This window comes from Podarcis vaucheri (genome assembly GCF_965113315.1).
Source record: "Podarcis vaucheri genome assembly, chromosome: 9".
Classification (NCBI taxonomy): Eukaryota; Metazoa; Chordata; class Lepidosauria; order Squamata; family Lacertidae; genus Podarcis; species Podarcis vaucheri.
In genome coordinates this window covers 932,566-957,168 of record NC_138767.1, presented here as the reverse complement: position 1 = coordinate 957,168, position 24,603 = coordinate 932,566, and the positions used below count along the sequence as shown (strand labels likewise).

At 54.2% G+C, this 24,603-nt stretch overlaps 1 protein-coding gene across 1 annotated transcript in view; it reads right to left on the bottom strand.

Moving 5' to 3' along the window:
• The window catches only part of RAB11FIP5 (RAB11 family interacting protein 5), a 61,950-nt gene that overhangs the window by 11,476 nt on the left and 25,871 nt on the right, over window positions 1-24,603 (bottom strand). The window contains exons 2-4 of the mRNA XM_082236280.1: window positions 23,711-24,147; window positions 20,893-21,625; window positions 5,603-7,597 (exon numbers count right to left, since the gene is read on the bottom strand). Of these exons, the coding sequence (XP_082092406.1) occupies window positions 5,603-7,597; window positions 20,893-21,625; window positions 23,711-24,147 (3,165 nt within the window). The remainder of the gene's footprint in view (window positions 1-5,602; window positions 7,598-20,892; window positions 21,626-23,710; window positions 24,148-24,603) is intronic.

Genomic DNA, 24,603 nt, shown 5'->3' with positions numbered 1-24,603 from the left:
AGGCAGTGGAAGACAGGAGGGCCTGGCGTGCTCTGGTCCGGGGTTCACGGAGAGCCGGACACGACTAAACGACTAAACAACAACCAAGAGTTGGAAGGAAGGATCTGCTATGGCTGACAGTGACTTCCCAGGAGGTCAAGAGGAGAGCTTCGCTTCCCCTGGAACTGGCCTACCTGCAAAGCCCTCAAGAAGCAAACGAGTTCTCCTCTTCCCCTCTCAGGCCTGGAGTTTCACGGAAGGTGCCCCCAAAGGCCATCCAGCCTGACCCCCTGCAATGCTGGAATTGCAACTGAAGCATCCCTGGCAAATGACCATTCCCGAACAAGCTTCCTAGTGCTGCGAGTTTTACAGGACCTGCGGACCGTGGATGTGGTGCCGCCTGTGTAAGAACCCGAGGAGGAGCTGGTGGATCAGTCCAGCCTCCTGTCCTCGCTGTGGCCAACCAGAAGCCCCAAGGGAAGTGTGATAAGAATTTTAAAGTCTTACATATAGAATAAATGTTCATAAGCCTACCAACCAAGCACGTACATAGATTAGCACAGGAAGACCGACCTGAAACCATTTCTGGTTCCCAAACTGACCAATTTTTTTTTTTCCTGCAAGGTCAAAGGAAAATGGAAAAGCCTCCCCATTGTCTTTTTGTTCACAAATCCTGTCTTAAGGGTATGTCTGTGTATGACTAGGGTGTGAGCCTGTGACCTGGCAAAGGAACTACCGTATTTTTCGCCCTATAGGACGCACTTTTCCCCCTCCAAAAGTGAAGGGGAAATATGTGTGCGTCCTATGGGGCGAATGCAGGCTTTCGCTGAAGCCTGGAGAGCAAGAGGCATCGGTGCGCACTGACCCCTCTCGCTCTCCAGGCTTGAGGAAGCTATCCGCAAGCCTTGCGAGCCCGGCGGGAGGTCCCGAGGGCTCACAAGGCTTGCGGGCAGCAGCCTGCAGCCTGCAGCCCGGAGCATGGGGCGCCCTCCGGAGGATGCCCTGTGCTTCAGGAAGGTGTCCGCAAGCCTCCCGCGCCCGGTGGGAGGTCCCGCCAGGCGCACAAGGCTTGCAGGCAGCAGCCTGTTCTGGGGGCTGGGGGGCCAGCCCCGCGCCTGGGGGGAAATAAATTTTTTTTCTTTATTTCCCCCCCAAAAAAACTAGATGCGTCCTATGGGGCGGTGCATCCTATGGGGCGAAAAATACGGTAAGTATTTATCATTACAAAAGACTGGCCAGGCTCCCCAGGCAATCCAGTCAAGTGACCATTAACAGGTAACCTGTCAGATGAAATAAACAACGCACTCAGATTTCTGCTGTAGACCGCCTTTTCTGTGATGTAGGTATGATGTATCTGGGGGGTGGTCTTGGGCTACACCCCTTCTCATCCAGTACAATCTACAACTGAGCCTGAATACCACCTCCCTGCAGGGCAGGCCTAGCCCTCCCCCAGAAATCTGCTGGCATGTACCCCTGTCGCCCCCCCCACCCCCCACATCTGTCCTCCTGCTGCTTTGCATCCGGGCACACCTAGACAGAGGCTCCCTGGCAAGAGGCTTGTGGGTCACAGATCCCAGAAGGGTTTTCCTGCAGGAGGGGCTCTATGCTCTGTGCCAATGGCGGACCCCCCCCCCACCTGACTCGCAACTTTGAAAGGCAGCCCCACAAGGCTGCAGGCCCCCACCTCCAAGAAGCCCAGACCAACAGTGGGGAGAGTCTTAAAAGGAGGAGCCCAGACCCTGAACATAAACCGCTCAGGGGTCTCCCCCAGCCAATGTAGCAGGTCTGGGGGGGGGGGATGTTATTCCAGGGACCCTCACAGAGATCTCTGCAGCAACATCACCACCTGCTGGCAATGGAGGCAAACACCTCGGCCAACTTCACTGAGAAATCCTAAGAAAGTCGGTTTCTGCGCTGCTATTTTTAGCCCTGCGTTTGGGCAACGGGTGGAAAACGAACACATTGTAGGCTGAAATCTAAAGCTATGAGCCGCTTTTCAAATCTTTTGTTGCTCCCTGTGAGGAAGCAGAAGGACTCTGGCGCATGAATGGCTCCCAGCAGAAGCCATTAAGAAGACAAAAGGATCAGACAAAAGGCTTTCCTAGCCCAACATCCTGGAACATCATACACTGACAGCATCTCTGGTGGGTTATTTCAACACCTTGAATATGGCACAGGTGCCTCTGGAAACCAAAAGTTAGCCAGTGTCACCCGCTGCATTTTGCACTAACTGGACGCAAAAGTGTCGCACGTAACTGGCCAGCCTCTGAAAAGCTATGCAATGACTTCCAGCAAGTATGAAGGAGCGTCTTCACCCCCATCGTCCATCCTGGACACGGAGGTCCAGCTCCGAGGGCCTTCTGGCGGTTCCCTCCCTGCGAGAAACTATAGAACCAGGCACAGGGCCTTCTCGGTGGTGGCGCCCACCCTGTGGAACACCTTCCCACCAGATGTCAAGGAAAGAAACAACTATCCGACTTTTAGAAGACATCTGAAGGCAGCCCTGTTTGGGGAAGCTTTTAATGTTTAATAGGTTGTTGTATTTTAATATTCTGTTAGAAGCCGCCCAGATTAGCTGGGGAAACCCAGCCAGATAGGTGGAGTATAAATAATAAATTGTTAAAATAAAAAAATTCCTTCCAGTAGCACCTTAAAGACCAACTAAGTTAGTTCTTGGTATGAGCTTTCGTGTGCATGCACACTTCTTCAGATAGGTAGTGTGCATGCACACGAAAGCTCATACCAAGAACTAACTTAGTTGGTCTTTAAGGTGCTACTGGAAGGAATTTTTTTATTTTGACTATGGCCGACCAACACGGCTACCTATCTACTAATAAATTGTTGTTGTTGTTGTTGTTGTTGTTCTGCCTGGCAGGGAGGATTACCCAGAAGAGGTCTGAAAAACACTTTGGGAGACTAAAACGCCAAGTATTCTTTTTCTGCACACCTTTCCCAAAAATGTTTTGTTAAACTGCAAATACACCTGTGTCCCCCCCAAAAAAGTGTAAGATCTCTGGAATGTGGGGGACCACCCCAAAAGGGCACAAACAGCGGCTCCACGCAGGAGGCAGTGATTTTTGGGACCCCCAGAATTTAATCATCTTGGACCTCCAGAGATCTTTCCCATGAAGTTCATTCAGATCATTTAAGACAGATTACTACAGCTGGATGGATGAAGAACAGGAATGAAACCAAAGCAGACCTCTCTGCCCAGCAGGCATTTTCAGAGCTGGCCACGGTGTTAATATTCTTCATTTCACTTGCTAGTTGCCTGACACCAAGCGGTCTCTGGGCGACTTGCAACAGATTGAAAGAGAGATAATTTTCTAAAGCAAGAATCATAAGCCAGCCTCTGAAGAAATGATCAGCAGCTCAGAGCAGTACCAACCGTTAAAGCAAAAGGGCAGGCATAGGCAAACTTGGCCCTCCAGATGTTTTGGGACTACAACTCCCATCATCCCTGACCACTGGTCCTGTTAGCTAGGGATGATGGGAGTTGTAGTCCCAAAAATAGCTGGAGGGCCGAGTTTGGGGATGCCTGTTCTAAACCTCTCTTAAAGTTAAACGTAAAGGGACCCCTGACCATTAAGGTCCAGTCGCGGACGACTTAGGGGTTGCGGCGCTCATCTCGCTTTACTGGCTGAGGGAGCCAGCGTACAGCTTCTGGGTCATGTGGCCAGCATGACGAAGCCGCTTCTGGTGAACCAGAGCAGCGCACAGAAACGCCCTTTACCTTCCCGCCGGAGTGGTACCTATTTATCTACTTGTACTTTGACATGCTTTCGAACTGCTAGGTTGGCAGGAGCAGGGACCGAGCAATGGGAGCTCACCCCGTCGCGGGGATTCGAACCTCCGACCTTCTGATTTGCAAGTCCTAGGCTCTATGGTTTAACCCACAGCGCCACCCGCGTCCCTTTCTTGGAGAGGGGCATTTACAGATGGGCTTCAGGGAAACATCTAAAAGTCCGGACACTGCACCTCTCTTGATGCGAACCTGAACTGGACAAGTTTTTATAGAGAAAAACAAGCACTTTGAATTGAGCTCAGAAACGAACTGAGCTCAGCTGACTTAAGATAAGCTTTACGAGGTCAGACCACCAACACACCCACCCCTGCCAGCAATCTGACTGCAGCATTCTGCAGTTTCTGAACCACCTCCAAAGGCAGCCCCACATATAACACGCAGCAGTAATCTAACCTAGAGGTTACTGAAGCCAAGCTGTCTCTGTCTGGATGGGGGCATAGATGGACCCCTGCCAAAAACTGGCAGAAGGTTCTCTGTGCCACGGAGACCACGGGCATCTCTCATGATACACTCGTCACTAACTGCCGGACTGGGTGGCAATGGGTGCAGGGGGCCCCATCCGTTTATATCCAGCCTTTTTCCTCTGAGGCTGATCTGCAGAGATCCAAGTTTTCCCACGTCCAGGAATGCCTTCAAAACTAAGCTGTCATTTTGGAGTCTGTTAAGTCTCCAACCTTGACATGCGATGGGGAGGGCATGTCATGCGAAGGGGGGAAGGGAATCGCTGCTCCAAAAGAGAAAAGGCGATGGCTCAAAGTCACATCGCTCTTTTAACGCATGCATCATTTTGCATGACGCTCTGGATCACTTCTTGTGAAAAAAGAAACTGAGAAATGCAATTAAGAATAGCAATAATAGGCTGTGGCTGCCCCCTTCCTAGTTGGAATTAAAGCTACATCTCAGGGGAAGCCTGTGCACTGACCGTTTGTACAGGAAATGCTGCCACAGGGGAGCATAAAAAAAAAAAAATTTCTTGGTTCCTTGTCCATGCACAAATATCCTCCCTGCTTGAGACAATGCTGAAAAATGGAACAGAACCATCGAAAACCATCATGGCCAGCGAGTGAGTTCACATTTAAAGATCCGCTATAAACCTTACGACAGTTTGGGTGTGAATAGCTCAATTGTTTAGAGCGTGGTGCTGGTAACGCCAAGGTTGCAGGTTCGATCCCCAGATGGGGCAGCTGCGCATTCCTGCTTTGTGGGGGTTGGACTGGATGACCCTGAGGGGCCCCTTCCACCTCTACGATTCTTTGGTATGCAGATTTTGCTTAAACAGTGAATAAAACCATGGAGGAGATCTTACCACTCAGGTGGGTGGGGGGTACAGAGTAAGAATGTACACCCCCCCTCCCTGCAGGTTTCCCCCGCCAAGGCCAAGTGGCAGAATTGGGGCAACTGTCCCACCACAAAGAGCCACTTCCCCCTTGCCCCCCCCAACGACCCTTCGCTTCCAGCATGCGGGTGGGGGGCAGGAGCTGCCGCTGCTCTAAGGGGCCCCCTTCTGCAGAGCTAGGAGAAGAGAGGGATTTAGTCACAGCCCTTAAAAGAGGAGGAAAAGGGTAAACCAAAGATAAAAGCCATGGAGGGGGCATGAAAAGATGCCATGCAGAGTTGGGGGGGGGGCGAGGGGTAGGGTTGTGCTGTGGGGAGGGTCCCGTGAGCTGCAGCCAGTCAAGACACCCCCATGGGCAGAGGGAGGGCCAACCCAGGGCTTTGGGGGGTTTCCTGGGAGAGACGCCCCAAAACCACAGGTAAGGGGGGGTCACCTGGTGCACGCACACACACACACACACACACACACCTTGCCCAGCTCACCTGGCCATCCACTGGAGAGGAGGCGCTTCTTCCGCCTGCAGCGCCCCCACGGGCGAAACCGAAGAGGCCACTGAGGCGGCTCTGGGCCGCGGGAGAGCAAGGGAGGGGGCCGCCACAGAGGAGTCCCTGCCCAAGTCAGGATGCAGGACGGGAGACGGGAAGAGGAAGTCGCTGGGGTGGGCAGCCCCCTCCAGCGAAGGCGTGGAGAAAGTCACGGGGGCAGCAGGTTGGTCCTCGGAGGGGTGGGCAAGGAAGAAGCCGCGAGGGGCCGCCTCCGGGCCACCCAGACCCTCCCCCCAGGAGACCGGCAGGACGGCCGCCTCCGAGGAGGCCTGGTCAGCTGGCCTCTCCACAAAGGGGTTGTTCTGCGGGGAAGGCGGGGGCGGCGTCCCGGCCCAGGGGGCAAAGGGGTTGCCCGGCGCCAGGGCGGTGTCCGTCCAGCTGCCCGGAGGCTCCTCTCTGCCCGCCTGCCAAAAGTCGGCCTTCTTGAAGTCCACCACCCGGTCGTCCGACCAGCTGGACGACAGCTCCGACTCGCTCAGAGAGCTGCCGGCCCGGGCCTGCCTCAGCTGCCCGCCCGCCAAGACCGCCGGGAAGGGGGGCGACGTGGCGGGCAGGCTCTGGCTGAGGGGGCTTCGCGCAGGGTCCCCCTCGGGGAAGGAGAGAGCCCCTCTTTCCCCTGGTGGCAGATCTTCCTCCGGCCCCCCAAGTCCTGGCCGCTGTCCTGCGACAGGCCACGAGTCCTGCGACGGCGGCTGCTCCTCCTCCACGGCCGTCCAGAACAGGACCGAGGGGCTGGGCCGGGGGTCCTGGGGGGTCTCTTTGCGCGTGGGGAGCTCCTTGGCCGTCTGCAGCGAGCCCAGCTCCGAGAGCCCCTGCGGCCAGGGAGCGCCCGCCTGCCACACGGAGGAGTCAGACAGGCCTGACGCGCCCAAGGAGAGATCGGTAGGGCAAGTTTCAAACTGCTCGGCCCCCGGGGTCCCCCCCGAAGGGAGGCCTCGGCCCCTCAGCTCATTATCTGCTGCAGGTTCGGCGCCGTCGCCTGCCAGCCCGAGGCTCCCCGTGGCACGGACGCCAGCTGCTCCCATTATCACCAGTGGCGCCAGGGAGGAGGAGGAGGCGGCCACTGGGGGAGGCATCCCTTTGCCCTCTGCGGGCACTTCCAGCTCCTCGGGCACAGCTGCCTCGTCTTTCCGCCTCTCCTGGACGCCCCATGCCTCCTCTAGGCCGAGGGGCACGAACCTCCTTGGGGGCTTCCGGGGGGGTCCCTCGGCCTGCTCCTGAGCCCCCCAGCCGGGCATCTCTCTGGCCTCCTCTATATTCAGGCTGGCATCGGGCGCCTCGTCGGGTGCCAGGCAGAGGGCAGCTTCCTCTCGCCCCAAGGCGTCCCAGCGAGGCAAGTCGGCCGCGGAGGCCTCCCCAGTTTCGGCTTGGGGGGCCCGGCCACTTCCACGCAGGGGGCTTTCCGCGGTCGCACTTTGAGGCGGAGGGGGGGGCCTCTCCTCCAAGAAGACCTCGTCCGCGGTGGGCCAGGGGCTCCCGCTGTCCTCCGGGGCCTGCTCTGCTGTCGCGGGGCCTTCTTCGCAGGGCTCCCCCCAGGAGCTGCTCTCGGAGGGCTGGCCCAAGGCTTGGCCCCCCAAGCTCTCTCTTCTCGCTCCTCCCAGCGCCTGCTCAGGGGGGCAGCTCAGCCGATCTGGGCTCCCTGGGCCGGCGTCCTCCTGTCCCCTGGCTTGGGGTTCCGGGGTCTCGGCTAGGGGGGCGTCCGGGTGGGAACCACCTTCCAGCCCCTTCCCTGCAGGTGGAGGCTCTCTGGGAGCGCCCGGTCGGAGCCTGCTGGTGGCGAAGGCGTCAAAGCTGTCGTCCCACTCCGGGGGGGCCCTGGCAGAGGCGGGCGGAGACGGGGTCCTGGCGCTCTGGGCCTCGGGTGGCAGGTCTCCAGCCGTGGTGAAGGGAGGGGGCTCCTGATCCGCAGAGAGGCAAGGGTGGTCCGGGGAACTAGAGAGAAAGCGAGCAGGGGAAGCAGGTTTAGTATCTGGTCAGCCAGGATCGGGTCCTCGCAGGAAGGGCGGCTGCCTCTGCAGGAGCGGGGAGGGGCTGCGTGGGACTGCAATGGGGCAGAACCAGCAATTGGGGCTGGGGGCAAGGGCAGGGCAGGGCAGGAGCTGTCTCGGAGCTTGAGGACTGTCTATACCTTAGCAGGCACTTTCAGGCTGTGGAGAGAGACAGAACAGACCCCCCCAGCGCCCCCCACCCCAGTTAATGCTCCATGGGATTCACCAAAACACACACACACACACACACAGAGCGGCAAACGTCAGGGCACATTCTGGGGAAGAGCGAGGCTTTGCTGAAGCAGGGCAAGGAGGATGGCAAAAATCATACCAAAGCATGGAGGAACAAGCAGAGGCAGGGGAAATAAACAGCGATGGCACAGGCTGCCCCCCCCACAAAGACACTCCGACTGAATGCACGTGGGGGCCCCCCCATGCCGTATGATGCACTGCAGGCGCCCGACACTCATTTGGGGCTGGCAGGGGAGAGAAACGCCTCTGGCACAAACCAAGAATTGGGACCCGTCCTCTCTTGTGGGGGGTCCCTCTCTCGAGGGGGCTGAGGTGCCCCCCCCCAACTCACCACCCTGCTCCCAGTCTTGGGGTGCGCTCCCCAGAGAGGGACTCCTCCGGTTCCACTCTTGCCTCTCCCTTCATCTATCCCAGTCCGGGGGGCAGAACAGGACTCCAGAAACAGGAATGAGGACCGCCAAGCAACACGCCCTGACGCAGGACCCAATCCGGAAGGAAGCTCCTTTCCCCGAGTTTGCACAGAAGAACAGCCTGCCGGCCGGATGGTGTTTTGCGGGTCGGGCACGGCTCCTGCGGCTGCCACCAGTGGCACCCAAAGACACCTGTCTCTCTGCTTCCCTGGAGCCCAGGGGGTGCCCGCGATGGGTGACGGGCAAGGCTGCAGCAGGTGGTCCCCATTCAGGCGCAGAGGAGACCCCCAGACCGTCAGCAAAGGGACTCCCAGGCCTTCCTCCTGGGAACTGGGCAGCTTCGTGGCAAAGCCACCTTTGGGTGGCACAGGCACCCTGAACCCCTTCAGTCGCAGAATGGGCCGCCCAGGCAAGGAACGGGGAGCCAGGGAGACTTGGAGGGCAGCAATTCAGATCTGGAAGCGCAGGACACCCCCCCCCCCCAGGCCTCTCCCCTTCTCCCCCCAAGCTGGTTTCCTGGCCTCTCTCCCAAAACGACCACGGCTGCTGCTCTTCGGCTGCTAGAGGGAGGAGGGAGGCACACAGCAAAAGCCGCTCAGCCAGCAGCTCCAGGGAAGTTTTTAATGTGGGACATTTTAATGTATTTTTAATCTTTGTTGGAAGCCGCCCAGAGTGGCTGGGGAAACCCAGCCAGATGGGCGGGGTATAAATAATAAATTATTATTATTATTATTATTATTGGCTGCAGTCCTGCAGAACTTGCAATCTAAGGACCTCCTGTGCAACAACAACAACAACAACAACAACAACAATTTATTTTACCCCACCCATCTGGCTGGATTTCCCCAGCCACTCTGGGCGGCTCCCAATCAAATATTAAAAACACAATACATCATTAAACATTAAAAACTTCCCTAAACAGGGCTGCCTTCAGATGTAGTTTTATGTAATTTTTCAATTTCATTGATCTGCATGGGACAATGACAATAATATCGTATATCATATATATCGTCTTCTAAAAGTCAGACAGTTGTTCTTCTCTTTGACATCTGATGGGAGGGTGTTGCACAGGGCGGGTGCCACCACCGAGAAGGCCCTCTGCCTGCTTCCCTGTAACCTCACTTCTCGCAGGGAGGGAACTGCCAGAAGGCCCTCGGCGCTGGATCTCAGTTTCCGGGCAGAATGATGGGGGTGGAGACGCTCCTTCAAGTATACAGGACCAAGGCCGTTTAGGGCTTTAAAGGTCAACACCAACACTTTGAATTGGGCTCGGAAATGTACTGGGAGCCAATGCAGGTCTTTCAAGACCGGTGTTATATGGTCTCGGCGGCCGCTCCCAGTCCCCAGTCTAGCTGCCGCATTCTGGATTAGTTGCAGTTTCCGGGTCCCCTTCAAAGGTAGCCCCACATAGAGCGCATTGCAGTAATCCAAGCGGGAGATAACCAGAGCATGCGCCACTCTGGCCAGACAGTCCATGGGCAGGGAGGGTCTCATCCTGCTTATTAAACCCTTGATTGCTCCCCCTTTTCCTCCCAGGGGCTCAAGGAGGGCTCCAGAGGCATCTTGGAGAGGCCCCGGTCCAAATCATCACCCATGGAGCTCACTGGGTGACCAGGGCCTGCCAGGGCCTCTCAGCCCGGCTTACCTCACAGGGTCGTCGTGGGGATTTAAATGACGGGGGGGGGGGAGAGAACTGTGCACAAGGCACCTTGGCCTGCGGGGAGAAAGAGGCAAAGTATGAAGGACTCGCCTTCCTTGGAGGTTTCTAAGCAGAGGTTGGATGGCCACCTCTCAGGGATGCTTCAGATGAGATTCCTGCCTTGCGGGGGGGTGGGCTGGATGACCCCTGGGGTCCCCTCAACTCTACCATTCTGTGATTCTACGAAAATGAATAAATCAAGGGTCGGAGGCAGAAGGCAGGCGGCGGCTGGAGGGCTCAGTGGGTAGAGCATGAGAGCCTTCATCTTAAGGTCGTGGGTTCGAGTCCCGCACTGGGCAAAAGGTTCCTGAATTGTGGGGGGTCGGACTAGATGACCGTGGGGACCCCTTCCAATTCTATGATGAGTTCTAATCTATGATTAGCCCTGCCTCCACGGGGACCTCCACCCAAATGTCAGCCGGCCTTACTCCCTTGGTCCAGGCCTCTCTCCGTTGTGACCCCCTGGACCCCCAGACCCTCTTCTTTCTACTCAGTGCAGCTGCAACCCTCAAAGGGCACCTCCACAGGGCATAGCCCAGGGAGCAAAGGAACCCAGGCGTCCGGCTGACCGTTGCCTTTTGGGTCCAGCAGCCCAAGGCAAGGCCAGTCAGAGCCGCGTTCCAGGCATACCTGGCCAGCCCTCCTCCTGGTCATGGGACTCAGGGCAGGAGGAGGGGAAACATTCCAGGCATCTTTTGGCAGGAAAAAGCAGAGGGCGTCCATCTCTTTCCCATCCTGAAAAACAACCTGAGATTCCTCCTTCTCCAGAGCAGCCCCACGGCTGCCCCACCTGCTCTGCCCCAGTGTTCTCACCCAAGTCCTGCTGCTTTAAGCCTCTCCCCCCAACTCCGCCTGCTGTTCCCAGATCACAGCTGTCAACCTTTCCCTTTTTTAAAGGGAAATTCCCTTATTCCAAATAGGATTCCTCGCAAGAAAAGGGAAAAGTTGACAGCTGTGTCCCAGACTCTAACATGGCTCCGTTGCTCCGGAACAGCGGGCCACGCTCCGAAGACACACCCAGAAATGCAGCTGCGGGGGGGGGGGGGAGGCGGAACTGGGCCCCAATCCTGGAATCAGAGCATGAGAAGGGGTCCCCCAAGAGAAGGAATCTCATCTCAAGAATCCCTGACCAGAGCCTGACTTTCCGCTCTTGAGCTGCTCTTGTCCTCATATTCCTGACCTTGAGGAGGAATCTCCCTTCTTGCAGTCTGAAGCTCCAGGTTCGAGTCCTACCCTCCAAGAGCAGGAGAAAACAAGCTGGCTCCCTCTCCCAGGTATTTGAAGACGGCTCTCCTAATCTCCTCTCAGTCTCCTTGGCATCCACACAAAACTATTAGAAGACATCTGAAGGCAGCCCTGTTTAGGGAAGTTTCTCATCTTTGATTTTTATCGTGTTTTTAATAATAATAATAATAATAATAATAATAATAATAATATCTTTATTGTCATTGCCCCCTTCGGGGACAACGAAATTACTTGACTGCTCCATAAAAACACTAATTAAACAATACAGTATAACACAGCAAGGGAGATTAGATGACTTTCAAAGTCCGGGCTTCCCATTTTAATATGCTGTTGGCAGCTGCCCAGAGTGGCTGGGGAAACCCAGCCAAATGGGTGGGGTATAAATTATTATTATTATTATTATTATTATTATTATTATTATTATTATTATTATTAAAGATGGCAGTGAGGGTTGCAATTTGCGCAGGGCGGTCTCCATCCACCAAGTCTTTGCTCCTAGCCCCCAAATCTTTTCCTCTGCCTCCCCGAATCCCCATTCAGCTCTCAGCATACAATGCCCTACTCGGGGGGAGCACACGTCCATCTGACCAGACGCCCCCTTTGCTGACCCCAGATACGGATTGTGGCTTCGCATTGGTGAGAGGACATTCTGCACGCGCCCAGGGACACTCTTCACACTTGCACAGCAGATCACAAAGAGAGTGAGGCTCACCACTGCAATGGCAAAGCTGGCAGTGGGGCTGTTCAAGAGGGACCACTTCACAGGACCTTCGTGGTCACAGAGAGTCAAAATATTTTCACAGAACTGTGGAAGGGATTCCTGAGGGTCATCTAGTCCAACCCCTGCAAGGCAGGGATCTCAGCTGAGGCATCCAAGGCAGATGGCCAGGAAAACTCTGCCTAAAAACCTCCGAGAAAGGAGAGGCCACCACCTTTTGAGGGAGACTGTTCCACTGTTTAATAATAATAATAATAATAATAATAATAATAATTACTATTTCTACCCTGCCCATCTTGCTGGGTTTCCCCAGCCACTCTGGGCGGCTCTCACCAGAACATTAAAAACAGAATAAAACATCAGACATTAAAAGCTTCCCTAAAGAGGGCTGCCTTCAGATGTCTTCTAAAAGTCTGGTAGTTTTTTATTTCCTTGACATCTGATGGGAGGGCGTTCCACAGGGAGGGGCTGTCAAAGAGCTCTTACTGTCAGAAAGTTCTTCCTGATGCTGAGTCAGAATCTACTTTCTTACATGAAGCCATGGGTTCGAGTCCTACCCTCCAGAGTAGGAGAAAACAAGCTTTCTCCCTCTTCCACTGTGATCCACGCGACGGTCACCTCCAGACTGGATTATTGTAACTCCCTCTTGAGACTGACCCAGAAACTCCAGCGGGTGCAGAATGCCGCAGCGAGACTCCTTACGGGGTCTTCCCTGCGAGATCACATTCACCCGGTGCAATACCAGCTGCACTGGCTCCCGGTGGAGTCCAGGATCAGGTTTAAGGTGCTGGTTTTGACCTTCAAAGCCCTATACGGCCTAGGACCCTCGTATCTACGGGACCGCCTCTCCTGGTATGCCCCACGGAGGATCTTACGGTCTTCAAACAAAAACATCTTGGAGGTCCCGGGCCACAGGGAGGTTAGGCTGGCCTCAACCAGAGCCAGGGCCTTTTCGGTCGTGGCCCCAATCTGGTGGAACGCTCTGTCACAAGAGACTAGGGCCCTGTGGGGCTTGACATCTTTCTGCAGGGCTTGCAAGACGGAGCTGTTCCACCAGGCAAAGGCACAGTCTGACACCCTCCTTCTGTAATCCTCACAGAACTCTAGCCCAATGGTTGACATTAATCTGATTTGAACTGTTTTTATAATGAAATGATTTTAGAACGTAGTATCATTTTACTGTTGTTAGCCGCCCTGAGCCCGGCTTTGGCTGGGGAGGGCGGGATATAAATAAAATTTTATTATTTTATTATTATTTCATATGACAGCCCTTGAGACACTCATATCTCCTCTCAGTCTCCCCTTTCCCAGGCTAAACACACCCAGCTCCTTCAACCGTTCCTCATCAGGCTTGGCTTCCAGACCCTGGATCCTCTTGGTCTCCCTCCTCTGCCCACCTTCCAGCTTGTCGACACCCTTCTTAAATTGTGAGCCCAGAACTGGACACAGGACTCCAAGTGGGGTCTCCAGAGCGGGACCCCGGACTTGTTGATGCAGCCTAGAATTGCATCAGCTTTTTCTTCGGTTGCATAATGCAAACTCTCTTTTACGTGCGCAAGGTTTGTCTTGCGCAGAGATGACCCCTCTCTCCCCTCGACCTGTGGACGCCAGCGTGCGGTGCAATTGCAATGAACTCGCGTCACCTGGTTTCAGTTATTATTTGCAAAATTTACAAGGGCCGTTCACCAGGCAGCTTTGCAGCGTCGCAGTCACAAGAACAGGCCTGCGTTTATGCTGCAGCAGCCCTTTCGCCTCCTCTGGGAAGCGGCAGGCGGATGCCATCACTGCAGGGGGAACAGGAGCCGGCACCAAAATTTGGGATGCGGCCGGGAGCCGCTGCTGCTGACCAATGCAGCATCAAACTTTTCACCTGGGGGGTTTGGGGGGGGCACAGGAAGGAAGTAGGGAACTCCCTCCCATCAGATGTCAAGGAAATAAACAACGACCTGACTTTTAGAAGACATCTAAAGGCAACCATGTATTGGAAAAAAATTATGTTTCACAATTTTTTATGTGCTGTAAGCTGCCCAGAGGGGCTGGGAAAACCCAGTACGATGGGTGGGGTCTAATTATTATTATTATTATTATTATTATTATTATTATTATTATTAGTGGGCAGGCTCCTTCAGCCACCCTCCTTGAATCCCAAGCAAGACAGCTCTCCTTTAGCCTGTGTGCAAATTCTGCCGCCACAAGGCGGGCACACAGGGAAAACCGAATTAAGTCTGTATCTGTGTGTATTTTTCTGAGCACACACAACTAACTTCCACTGACCCATATAAATAAGCAACTGGTTCGAGAGCTCTCTCCAGAGGGCTACTATGTATAACTATGGAACTCCCTGCCACAAGACAGTGATGACTGCCAATCTGGGTGGCTTTAAAAGAAGGTCAGACAAGGATGCAGTCTAACCCTCTTTTAAAGTCACCTAGCCACCTTTCCAGAGGTGGGAAGAAGAAGAAGTCCTGACCAGAGAAGAATGGCAGATGGATGGATTATGCCAAAATGGCAAAAATGACCGGAAGAATCAGAAATCAGGAAGACCAAAATTTTAATAAGGAATGGAAAAAAATTATAATAATTTATCTTAAAAACCACTGTAAACAATTAAAATCGTTGGTAGGATTGGAATAACACTTGTAGTTTAGTGGTGGATTTTGGATATACAGTCATACCTCGGGTTGAAGTAGCTTCGTGATGAATATTTTCGGGTTGTGCTCCATGGCGACCCGGAAGTAATGGAATGTGTTACTTCCAGGTTTTGCCACTTGGGCATGCGCAGACGCTCAAAATGACGTGACACGCATGCTCAGAAGCGGCGAATCGCAACCCGCACAGTTGGCTTCAGGATAAGAACGGGGCTCCAGAACGGATCCCCTTCGCATCCAGAGGCACCACTGTAATGGAGATGTAAAAGATCTGGATTATTCTAAAAGATGAAGCAGGAAAGGAGCCACAAAGCGAAGTCCAGGAGATTCCGTGGAATCTTGTTTTTATGTTGTGTGTTGGACACGTGATTGTAAAACTTTAATTTGAAAAACCAAATGAAGCAATTTATAAAAAAGAGGTTTCATGGAGGAGGGAGAGAGCCAAGAGCCAGGACAGCTGATTTCTGATTCTTCTGGTCATTTTTTATGTGCTGGAAGCCGCACAAGAGTGGCTGCGGAAACCCAGCCTGATGGGCGGGGTATAATTATTTATTATTATTATTATTATTATTATTATTATTATTATTATTATTATTATTATTATTATTATTAGTGGGCAGGCTCCTTCGGCCACCCTCCTTGAATCCCAGGCAAGACAGCTCTGGGTAGCTCTCCTTTAGCTTGTGTGCAAATTCTGCCTCCACCAGGCAGGCACCCAGGGAAAACCGAATTAAGCTGAGCACCTGCACCCTTGGAATCCCAGTTGATGGAAACGGCAGGAGGGGAGATTTGCTCTTGTGCCCAAATCCTGCCTGCTGCTTCCCCCCTGGGGCATCTGGCTGGCCACTGGGAGAACAGGGTGCTGGACGGGAGAAAGGATCCTTGGGCCTCATCCTGCAGGGTCTTTCTGATGTTCTTATGTCTTCACGGTGTCAAACCACAGCTGCATATTCCTGCCTTGCCCGGCGTCGGACTAGATCCGCCTTTCTCCACCTGCGGGTCCCCAGGTGTTGTTGAACTACAACTCCCATCACCCCTGTCCAGCAAGGCCAGACCTCGGGGATGATGGGAGTTGTAGTCCAACAACATCTGGGGACCCACAGGTGGAGAACCGCTGGACTAGATGATTCTCAGGGTCCCTTCCGACTCTACAATGCTATGATTCTTTGCTGCTTTTTCCCATATGAAACTAAACCAACCAGGTTCAAGGTTCTTTTATTAATTTAAAAAGCCCCGAATAACTTTGGTCCAGGGCACCTCAGAGGTTTCCAAAATCCTTATATCCTAATATCCCAGCTTGATCACTGAGATCATCTGCAGGAGCACTGCTGGCTGGTGAAGCTTATTTGACAACAATGAGAAACTGAGCCTTTAGTGTCATGGCCCCAGTCCAGCGGAACTCCCTGCTACTGGAGATTCAGCAGGTGCCTTTTGTGTGCAAACTTTTAAACACCTGACAAAAACATTTCTATTCTGCCAGGGCCTATGCACACTATTAAGAACACATCCTTCTACGGTGACTAACCGGTGTCTGCTTTTAACTTTTTTATCTAGTTTTTATCGTGCAGCTTTATGTTCTATTGCTGCAAACAGCTTTGATCTATTTTTGAAATGACATAGCGGTATATAGTAAGAAATAAATTATGGCATATGCTTTTTGCAGACTAGAAAGATTCAATGCCTTTGTCTGCTGATCTTTAGTGGGCCACAAGATTCACTCTTGTTCTTGGTAAATGATCAGGAAGCAGAGCAGGAAGCAATTTGCGGGGTGGGGGGCAGACTTCCAGGTCTTTATCTCCCCCTCCCCACAGGCCAACTATGACAGGGACACCCACCTGTCAATCACCTGGTGGGTATGATCAGCCAGGATGAGAACCATCTTCAAATATGTGAAGGGCTGCACCACGGAAGACGGAGCAAGCCGAGACCATATAACACCGGTCCTGAAAGACCCACATTGGCTCCCAGTACGTTTCTGAGCACAATTCAAAGTGTTGGTGCTGACCTTAAAAGCCCTAAACACCTGAAGGAGCGTCTCCATCCCCATTGTTCTGCCCGGACACTGAGGTCCAGCTCCGAGGGCCTTCTGGTGGTTCCCTCCCTGTGAGAAGCCAAGTTACAGGGAACCAGGCAGAGGGCCTTCTCGGTAGTGGCACCCATCCTGTGCAACACCCTCCCACCAGATGTCAAAGAGAACAACAACTACCAGTCTTTTAGAAGACATCTGAAGGCAGCCCTCTTTAGGGAAGCTTTTAATGTTTGATGGATTAAGGCAACTCTGGGGTTGCAGCGTTCATCTCACTTTATTGGCCGAGGAAGCCAGCATACAGCTTCCGGGTCATGTGGCCAGCAGGACTAAGCCGCTTCTGGAGAACCAGAGAAGCGCATGGAAACGCCGTTTACCTTCCCGCCACAGTGGTACCTATTTATCTACTTGTGCTGGTGTGCTTTCGAACTGCTAGGTGGGCAGGAGCAGGGACCGAGCAACGGGAGCTCACCCCGTTGCGGGGATTCAAACCACCGACCTTCTGATCAGCAAGTCCTAGGCTCTGTGGTTTAACCCACAGTGCCATCCGCGTCCCTGTTTGATGGATTACTGTATTTTAATATTTTGTTGGAAGCTGCCCAGAGTGGCTGGGGAAGTCCAGCCAGATGGGCAGGGTATAAATAATAATTATTATTATTATTATTATTATTATTATTATTATTATTATTATTATTATTCCGGATAAATATTAGGAAGAATTTCCCGGTGGTAAGAGCTGTTTAACAGCATAACAGATTGCAGACTCCGTGGAGGCTTTTAAGCAGAGGCTGGATGGCTGTCTGTCACGGATGCTTTTGTTGAGATTCCTGAATTGCTGGGGGTTGGACTGAATAGCCTTTAGGGGTCCCTCCGAACTCAACAGTACTGAAATTCCTTTGCATTGCCAGACACTGGAGAAGAAAGGGCACCTCCGTGTCTCCCCCAGGGGCCCCCAATCCTCAGCTGAAGGGGATTCCAAGAGCCACGACAGCCCCTCTGCTTCTGCAGGAGAAGCAGGCGCAGCCCCACTCGCCCCCCCCCTGGGAAGGGGAACGTCAAAAGAACCACGGCAGGAAAAAGCTGAAAGCCTGAGTGAGCCAAGCCCTCTTTGCGCGTCACATGCTCCAGCCAGCATCTCATCATGCACCAGAACAACACATGCTCCAAAAATAACTCCCCCGGTGCTCAGCTCAGGTTCATCGCTATTTGGCTTGGGGGGAGACCAACAGCCCAGCTGCCCCCCAGGCCTGGATCTCACTGGTGGAGGGGACTGCAGAACCGGCACCAAGACAAAGAGCAACTTCTCTCTCTCTCCCTTCTCTCTGCGCCCTTCAGGACGCTCTTCGTCAGACACGGCGACTCAGAAATGCACCTGGAAAAAGGCAGCTCACGACCCGGCAGAGGGTGGCTCTCAAACCGTCGACACACAACCTGAGGGGTCCGCAGCGCACTTCTGCAGGGTCCACAGGCCCACAACCGAAGGGGAAGGTGGGAGATCAAGGCGCCCTCCAAGGTCAGAAACAATGAAAGGCTCCCTTCTGCACTCCAGTGCAGCTGTACCGATCGAAGACGCTGGAGGCGGAAAGGGCCTCTGCATGCATGCCCCACTCCAGATATTTAGGGCAGGTGACAACACAGGTTTGGCCACCCTGCCTGAGCCACCAGGGAGCAGAGCTCGGCCATTTCCCCCCAGCATGCTGGGTACAGCTGCATCGGACTGTAAAAGGAAGATTCCACTTAGCAACTTCCCCATGTGGTGGCTGCAGTGGAAGAGAGCCAACCGGAAGGATCTCTGCCTCGGGACAGAGAAGGAAAGCGTAAAATCAGGGCAGCGGGGCTGACGCCATCACCCAAAACAAAACCTGAGATTTGGCACCAGGAAAAGACCTCGCTCTTCTCCGTATCCGGGGACAGGACTCTGCCCTCAAGGCGGAAAGGAAGCTGCCCATGGACTTGGCCAAACACTTCTGCCTTAACCCCCCCCCCCAAAAAAAAGATGTGGTCATTAAACGAGTTTCACCTTGACAGCAGCCCAGCATTCAAAGCCAAACCCCAACATCCGACTACCTGCAGCAACACTGCATTCAGTACTGCCATTCCAGAGCCCAGTTGGGGGACTGAGGAGAATCTGCAGTGCTCAGAACCTAGATAGGACCCTCAGAATGACCACCCCAAGCCCCCTTGACATCTGAAACACCCTGGGGGGATCTCAGGGAGGAGGCGCCAAGGAAAGGGGGCGGTGCAGAGGTTTGGCCCAAGCTGGCAACCCGCCTCTGAAGCCCCTCCTTGAGTGAGACGATGGCAACACAGAGCCAAGCGCCCACTTGGAGACCAATGGCCCAGAGTGTCCTGGGACGCCCCCAAGCCGGCAGGACCTAGAGAGCGCCAAATCTCACATAGCCACAGGTTACACCAGCAACTCCCCAAAGACCCAAACTGCCCTGTCTGCTCTTCGCGACCTTGCTCACCTTTGCCTTTAGATCCTCGGAGAGGCCACTCTGGCCCACGGGCACACCATGCCCAGGGGTCATGATCCAAACTTGCCACATCCCTAGGCGCAGGTCAGCCAGAGCAACCAAGCAGAGCCTATCTGCCCTAGCAGATTTCCAGTGGTACCTCGTTTTGCGTCCGCCCCGTTTAGGGTCCATTTAGTCCAACGTCCACAGCAAGCCCAGAAGTCCCGGAATGGGTTACTTCAGGGTTTGCTGCTCGTGAACGTGCAAAAGCGCTAAATCGTGCTTCGCGCATGCGCAGAGAGGCGCTTTGTCGAGCGTCCAGGGCTCTGGAACGGATCCCGGATGCAAAAGGAGGTACGACTGTACTGCCAAGTTACGCACCACACAACCCACCCCAGACCTTTGCAATGGCTCCAAAGAGATCTGTGAGCTTCGCAGGCAGGAGCCCCTCCAGGGACACCTGGAAACGAAAGCTGGATTTCTGCTCTGAGGATGGCTAAGCCTCCCCCCAGCGCACTTGCTCTCGGTGGGATACGGAGCGATGCAACTCCCCAGAAGTTTACGAAGCTGATGCAGGTCTCAAATTAGTTTTCAGTTCATTGCTGATTTTTTAAAATGTTTTAAATTGTTGTTTTTCACCAGTTTTGCTTTTGCCAATAATTTTTTTTCTGTTTTACTCTTGATGCAAACCACATGGAGGTCATTGTTGGTTTTTGCAACCAATTAGTATATAAAGGTAAAGGTAACCCCTGACCATTAGGTCCAGTTGCGGACGACTCTGGGGTTGCGACGCTCATCTCACTTTACTGCCAGAGGGAGCACCGCAGTGTACAGCTTCTGGGTCATGTGGTCATGTGACTAAGCCGCTTCTGGCCAACCAGAGCATCGCACGGAAAACACCATTTACCTTCCCGCCGGAGAGGTACCTATTTACCTACTTGCACTTGACGTGCTCTCGAACTGCTAGGTTGACAGGAGCAGGGACCGAGCAACGGGAGCTCAGCCCATCATTGCGGGGATTCGAACCGCTGACCTTCTGATCGGCAAGTCCTAGGCTCTGTGGTTTAACCCACAGCGCCACCCGCGTCCCTAATTAGTGTATACATTTTATAAAATAATCATCAATTAAGAGGAGCGGCGAGGAAAGTGACAAGGAGGACGTTGTTCATGTCATGCTAAAAACCAGGTTTTTGAGCATAGCAGAGCCGCTTCCTAGGACGGCTCCGTTGCCGCCTGGCTCCGCTTCCGACTCTGCAAGCTGCTCCAGCCCTGCCAAAAAAGAAACCTGGCAAATCTGAGCCTGGCAGGGAGGAGGGCAGGAGGGCAGAGTCCGACCGAAAGGAAGCAGCCAGATACCCCACTTCCTCCTTGCAGCTCCACGCAGGGGAGACCTGCAGATCCTGGCCCTGTTTCTCCCCGTTCACCCCGAGTCCTCCTTGGCCCCTTCGCCCTGGGGGAGCTCCTCTCTGCAGACCCCCCTCAAGACCTGCTTCAGCAAAGCCTTTCTCCACCGCAAGCCCAACTGCTCCAGCACAGCCTCCTCACCCCAGTTCTCCCCCACCAGACCCACTTAACGTGGGCAGGAGGCCCGTTCCACAGGCTCCGCGCCCCCTGCTTCTTCCAAGTCCAGCAGGCACAACACAGAGGGCCAAGATGCAGCAGCAGCACACAGACCGGGGGCCACGACCTGCCGCTCCCAGCGCCACCCTCCTCCCTGGCAGACACAGGCAACACCAGCAGAGGGACAGAAGCTCTCTCCCACCCTCCCCCAAAAGCCGCGCTCACCTGGGCTTGGGGGGCATCTCTTTGGCATCCTGGAGGCTGAACCAGCTGCTGCTGCTGTTCCTGCTCCTGCCCCGCTCTTCTCCGGCCGCCACCACCACCCGGGGGGACGGCTCCCCGCTCTTCCCGCCGCCCTCTTTGCTGCTCCCCCGGCGGAAGAAGCCCGTCTTGGAGAACCTCTTCTCCTCCTCCGCTTCCTCCTCCTGCTGGGGCCGGACCCTCCGGACCTCCCCGGAGACGACCATGGGCGTGGCGATCTGGATGGGCTTGCTCTCGGCGTGCAGGGCGGCCGCCGCAGCCGCCGCTGCCTCCTCCTCCTCCCTCCTGGCCCTGACGCGGTGCTTGTTGAGGGCGATGGTCTTGACGGACAGCTTGTCCTCCTCCTGGGCCGCCAGGATGGGAGGGGAGGGGATGAAGCGGGGAGGGTCTCTGGGGGGCGCCTTCGGCAAGATGCCGCTGGACCAGGGCGGCAGGTCCGGCTCGGGGGCGGCCGGGGGCTCAGATCCAAAGGCCTCCTCCTGCGGCTTGCTGGCGGCGACGGCAGGAGGAGCAGGCGCTGCGGAGAGGAAGGAAGGCTTTGGCGTGGGCTCCTCGCAGTAGATGTGGCTCCCGTTGATGCACAGAGAGGACCGGGAGACGGGGTCGTTCTGGGTCTTCAGGCTCTGGGTCGACTGGGAGGCCTCGTCGCTGAAGGCCCTCTTGTGGGTCAGCTTGGGGGAAGGCAGGAAGTCTCTGACTGGAGAGGAAGACAGAGAAGGGTGATTGGTGAGGCCAGCCGTCCGCATCGCCCCCAAGGCCCCCCAACCCCCTCTGGGTCTGCCTCCTTCCAGCTTTTGAGCCGCAACAGATCCTGGAAGAGGAGAATGCATTACAGCCATACCTCGGGTTAAATTTGCTTCAAGTTGAGCATTTTCAAGTTGCGCTCTGCGGCAACCCGGAAGTAATGGAGCGCGATACTTCCGGGTTTCGCCACTTGCACATGCGCAGATGGTCAAATTGCCGTCACGTGCATGCGCGGAAGCGGTGAATCGCAACACACGGAGGCAGGTTGATTTGCTTCTGGATGCGAACAGGGCTCCAGAACAGATCCCGTTCGCATCCAGAGCTACCACTGTACTGTATTTTAATATTTTGTTGGAAACTGCCCAGCTGGGGAAGCCCAACCACATGGGCTGGGTATAAATAATAAATTATTATTATTATTATTATTATTATTATGTGCCAGCCAGAAGCCTTGAGGCACCGACTGCCCAATCCCTAAGCAGACCCCCTTCCAGGCCCTGTTCAAAGTGCTGGGAGAGGGTCTCATGGAGCCTTGGGATAAGAACCAACGAAAAGCCCTTTGGCAGCAGGATCAGGCCAAAGGGGGCCCATTTCGTCCAGCACCTCGTTCCCACGGGGGCCGAGCCCAGGGCCACAGAAGCACAGGGACCTCCGGAGAGCACCTGCTGCTGGATCAGGACCACGGCGCATCAAGGGCGCATCCTGCTCTCACGTTGGCCGACTCGATGCCCAAATGGCAAGCACCAAAGCTGGGCTCTCCCCACCTGTGATTCCCAGAAGCTGGGGCCTGATCCAGCTCTCCTTATGCCCCCTACAAAGTCACATTGTGTGTTTACTTCCGAGGTGACCCAGGGTCTGGAAACCGAGCCCTGTGAGGAACCGTTGAGGGACTTGGAGATGCTTAGCCTGTGCTTCCTGTGTTTCCAGGATTAGACCCGGGGATCCTTGAGGTCCCTTCCTTTTTTATATATAAATATATAAATTTTTATTAGTTTTTTAACATATCATTCTCAGCAGTAATTAAACATACTTTTACATCTTATTCAATTTTTTTTACTTCCATCAGTGCTGTCTGAAAATTTTCCAGTCTAATCTCTTAGTGTGCATTTCTTATTTTCCCAATTACATTTCAAACTCCTAACCAATATCCCTATCTTTTCCTACTTGGTAACACTTCGTATATTTCTCCTTACAAAACTTCTTGTAGTCCTACTAGCGTAATTTGTTGATTACAGTTGCTCTTCAAATAATTCATATACGTCTTCCAATCTTCTGTCAATCTCTGGCCTTGAGGTCCCCTTCCTACTCTAGGATCTCTCAAATACTAAGTGCCTCTCCCCACCTGACCTGCCATCAGGACCAGAGGCCTTTCTCCCTTTTCCTCCACACAGAGAGGTCTGGAGGGGGGCCACACGAGAACAGGCCTTTTCAGTGGTGGCTCCCTGTTTGGGTGATGCTCTCCCCAGTGAGCCTCACCTGCAGCCTACACTAAATATCTTTAGGCGCCAGGTGAAAACATTTCCATTCAATCTACGGCCTTTTTCACGTGCCTGGGAGGTGGGAGTATAGCTTTTAAAATATTATATTATGCATTTTGCGTTTTTATGTTGTAAACCGCCCCGTGATTTTGGAAGAAGGGCAGTATATCAATTTATTTTATTTTTTAAAAATGTGACTTTTAAGTACAGTTGTACCTCCACTTACGTATCCCTCTGGATACGGAATGTGGCTAACCCAGAAGTATTTTTCCAAGTTCCGCCGCATGCGCAGAAGCGCTAAAGCGTGCTGCGCGTATGCACAGAAGCGGTCCCCCAGTTGCAAATTCTTTGGGATGCGGCAGGACCTGCAGAATGGATCCCATTTGCAACTTGAGGTACCCCTGTAACTGTATTTCCTCAGCAAATTACTGCACCTTTCTAGGCTCTACTTAATCACAGAATCGCAGTCCAAAGGGCCCCCCAGGGATCATCCATCCCAACCCGCCGCAATGCCGGAATCGCCCTCGGCCAGATATTCTCCCCGCCCTCCTCCCTCTTACCAGAGCGGTCGGTGGAGAAGCTGCTGTGGCGGCTGGGCGAGGGCACCATGCCCACCTCGGAGGGTCCGATGCCCACCAGGCTGCCGGCCGAGGAGAGGGTGCTGTCGGAGCCCAGGGAGGTGTTGGACTGGGTGAGGGAGGACTTGCGCAGCTTGTTCTTGAAGAAGAAGCTCCCCTTGGCCTTCTTGCTGGCCAGGCCAAACTCCTCCTCGAGGGCCCCGCTGCTGCTGGGCACGATGGCGGAGGCCGACTCCAGGTCGTACTTCGGCCGGCCCTTCAGCTTGTCCTTCAGCTTCCCAAAGGGCGACCGGGGCTTGTCCTTGATGGACAGGTCAAACATGCTGGCCGTCAGGCTGTGGCGCGTGAACTGGATGCTCAGCTGGATCTCCCCGCGCTCCTTCTCCTTCTTGCCAGGCTTGGAGTGCAGCTTGTACCACCTGAGGGGGAAGAAGGGGCAAGGAACGCATGAGAAATGTGCCAGGCCAGGGCCCCAGCTAGTGCCCCATCCCCTTCTCACACAGGCCTGTTATCCCCTCCGGGATCCGTCCCTCATGTGCAAGAACTCAAATCTCTGAGCGTGAACATGCCCTCTGGAACTCCCTGCCTCTTGACACCAGGAACCTCAACTGTCCTCTTTTCAGAGCCTGCTTAAAACACCCTTGTTTCATTAAGCCTGCCCTGTGGATAGCAGATGTCAAGGCAATAAACAAGTATTTTACTTTTAAAAGACAACCGAAGGCAGCCCTGTTTAGGGACGTTTTTAATGTCTGATGATGCTGTTTTAATATTCACTTGGAAGCCGCCCAGAGTGGCTGGGGAAACCTAGCCAGATGGGTGGGTATATATAAGTGAGTGCCTGGAGGCGGATGGAGGATGGATGGCGGCTAACAGAT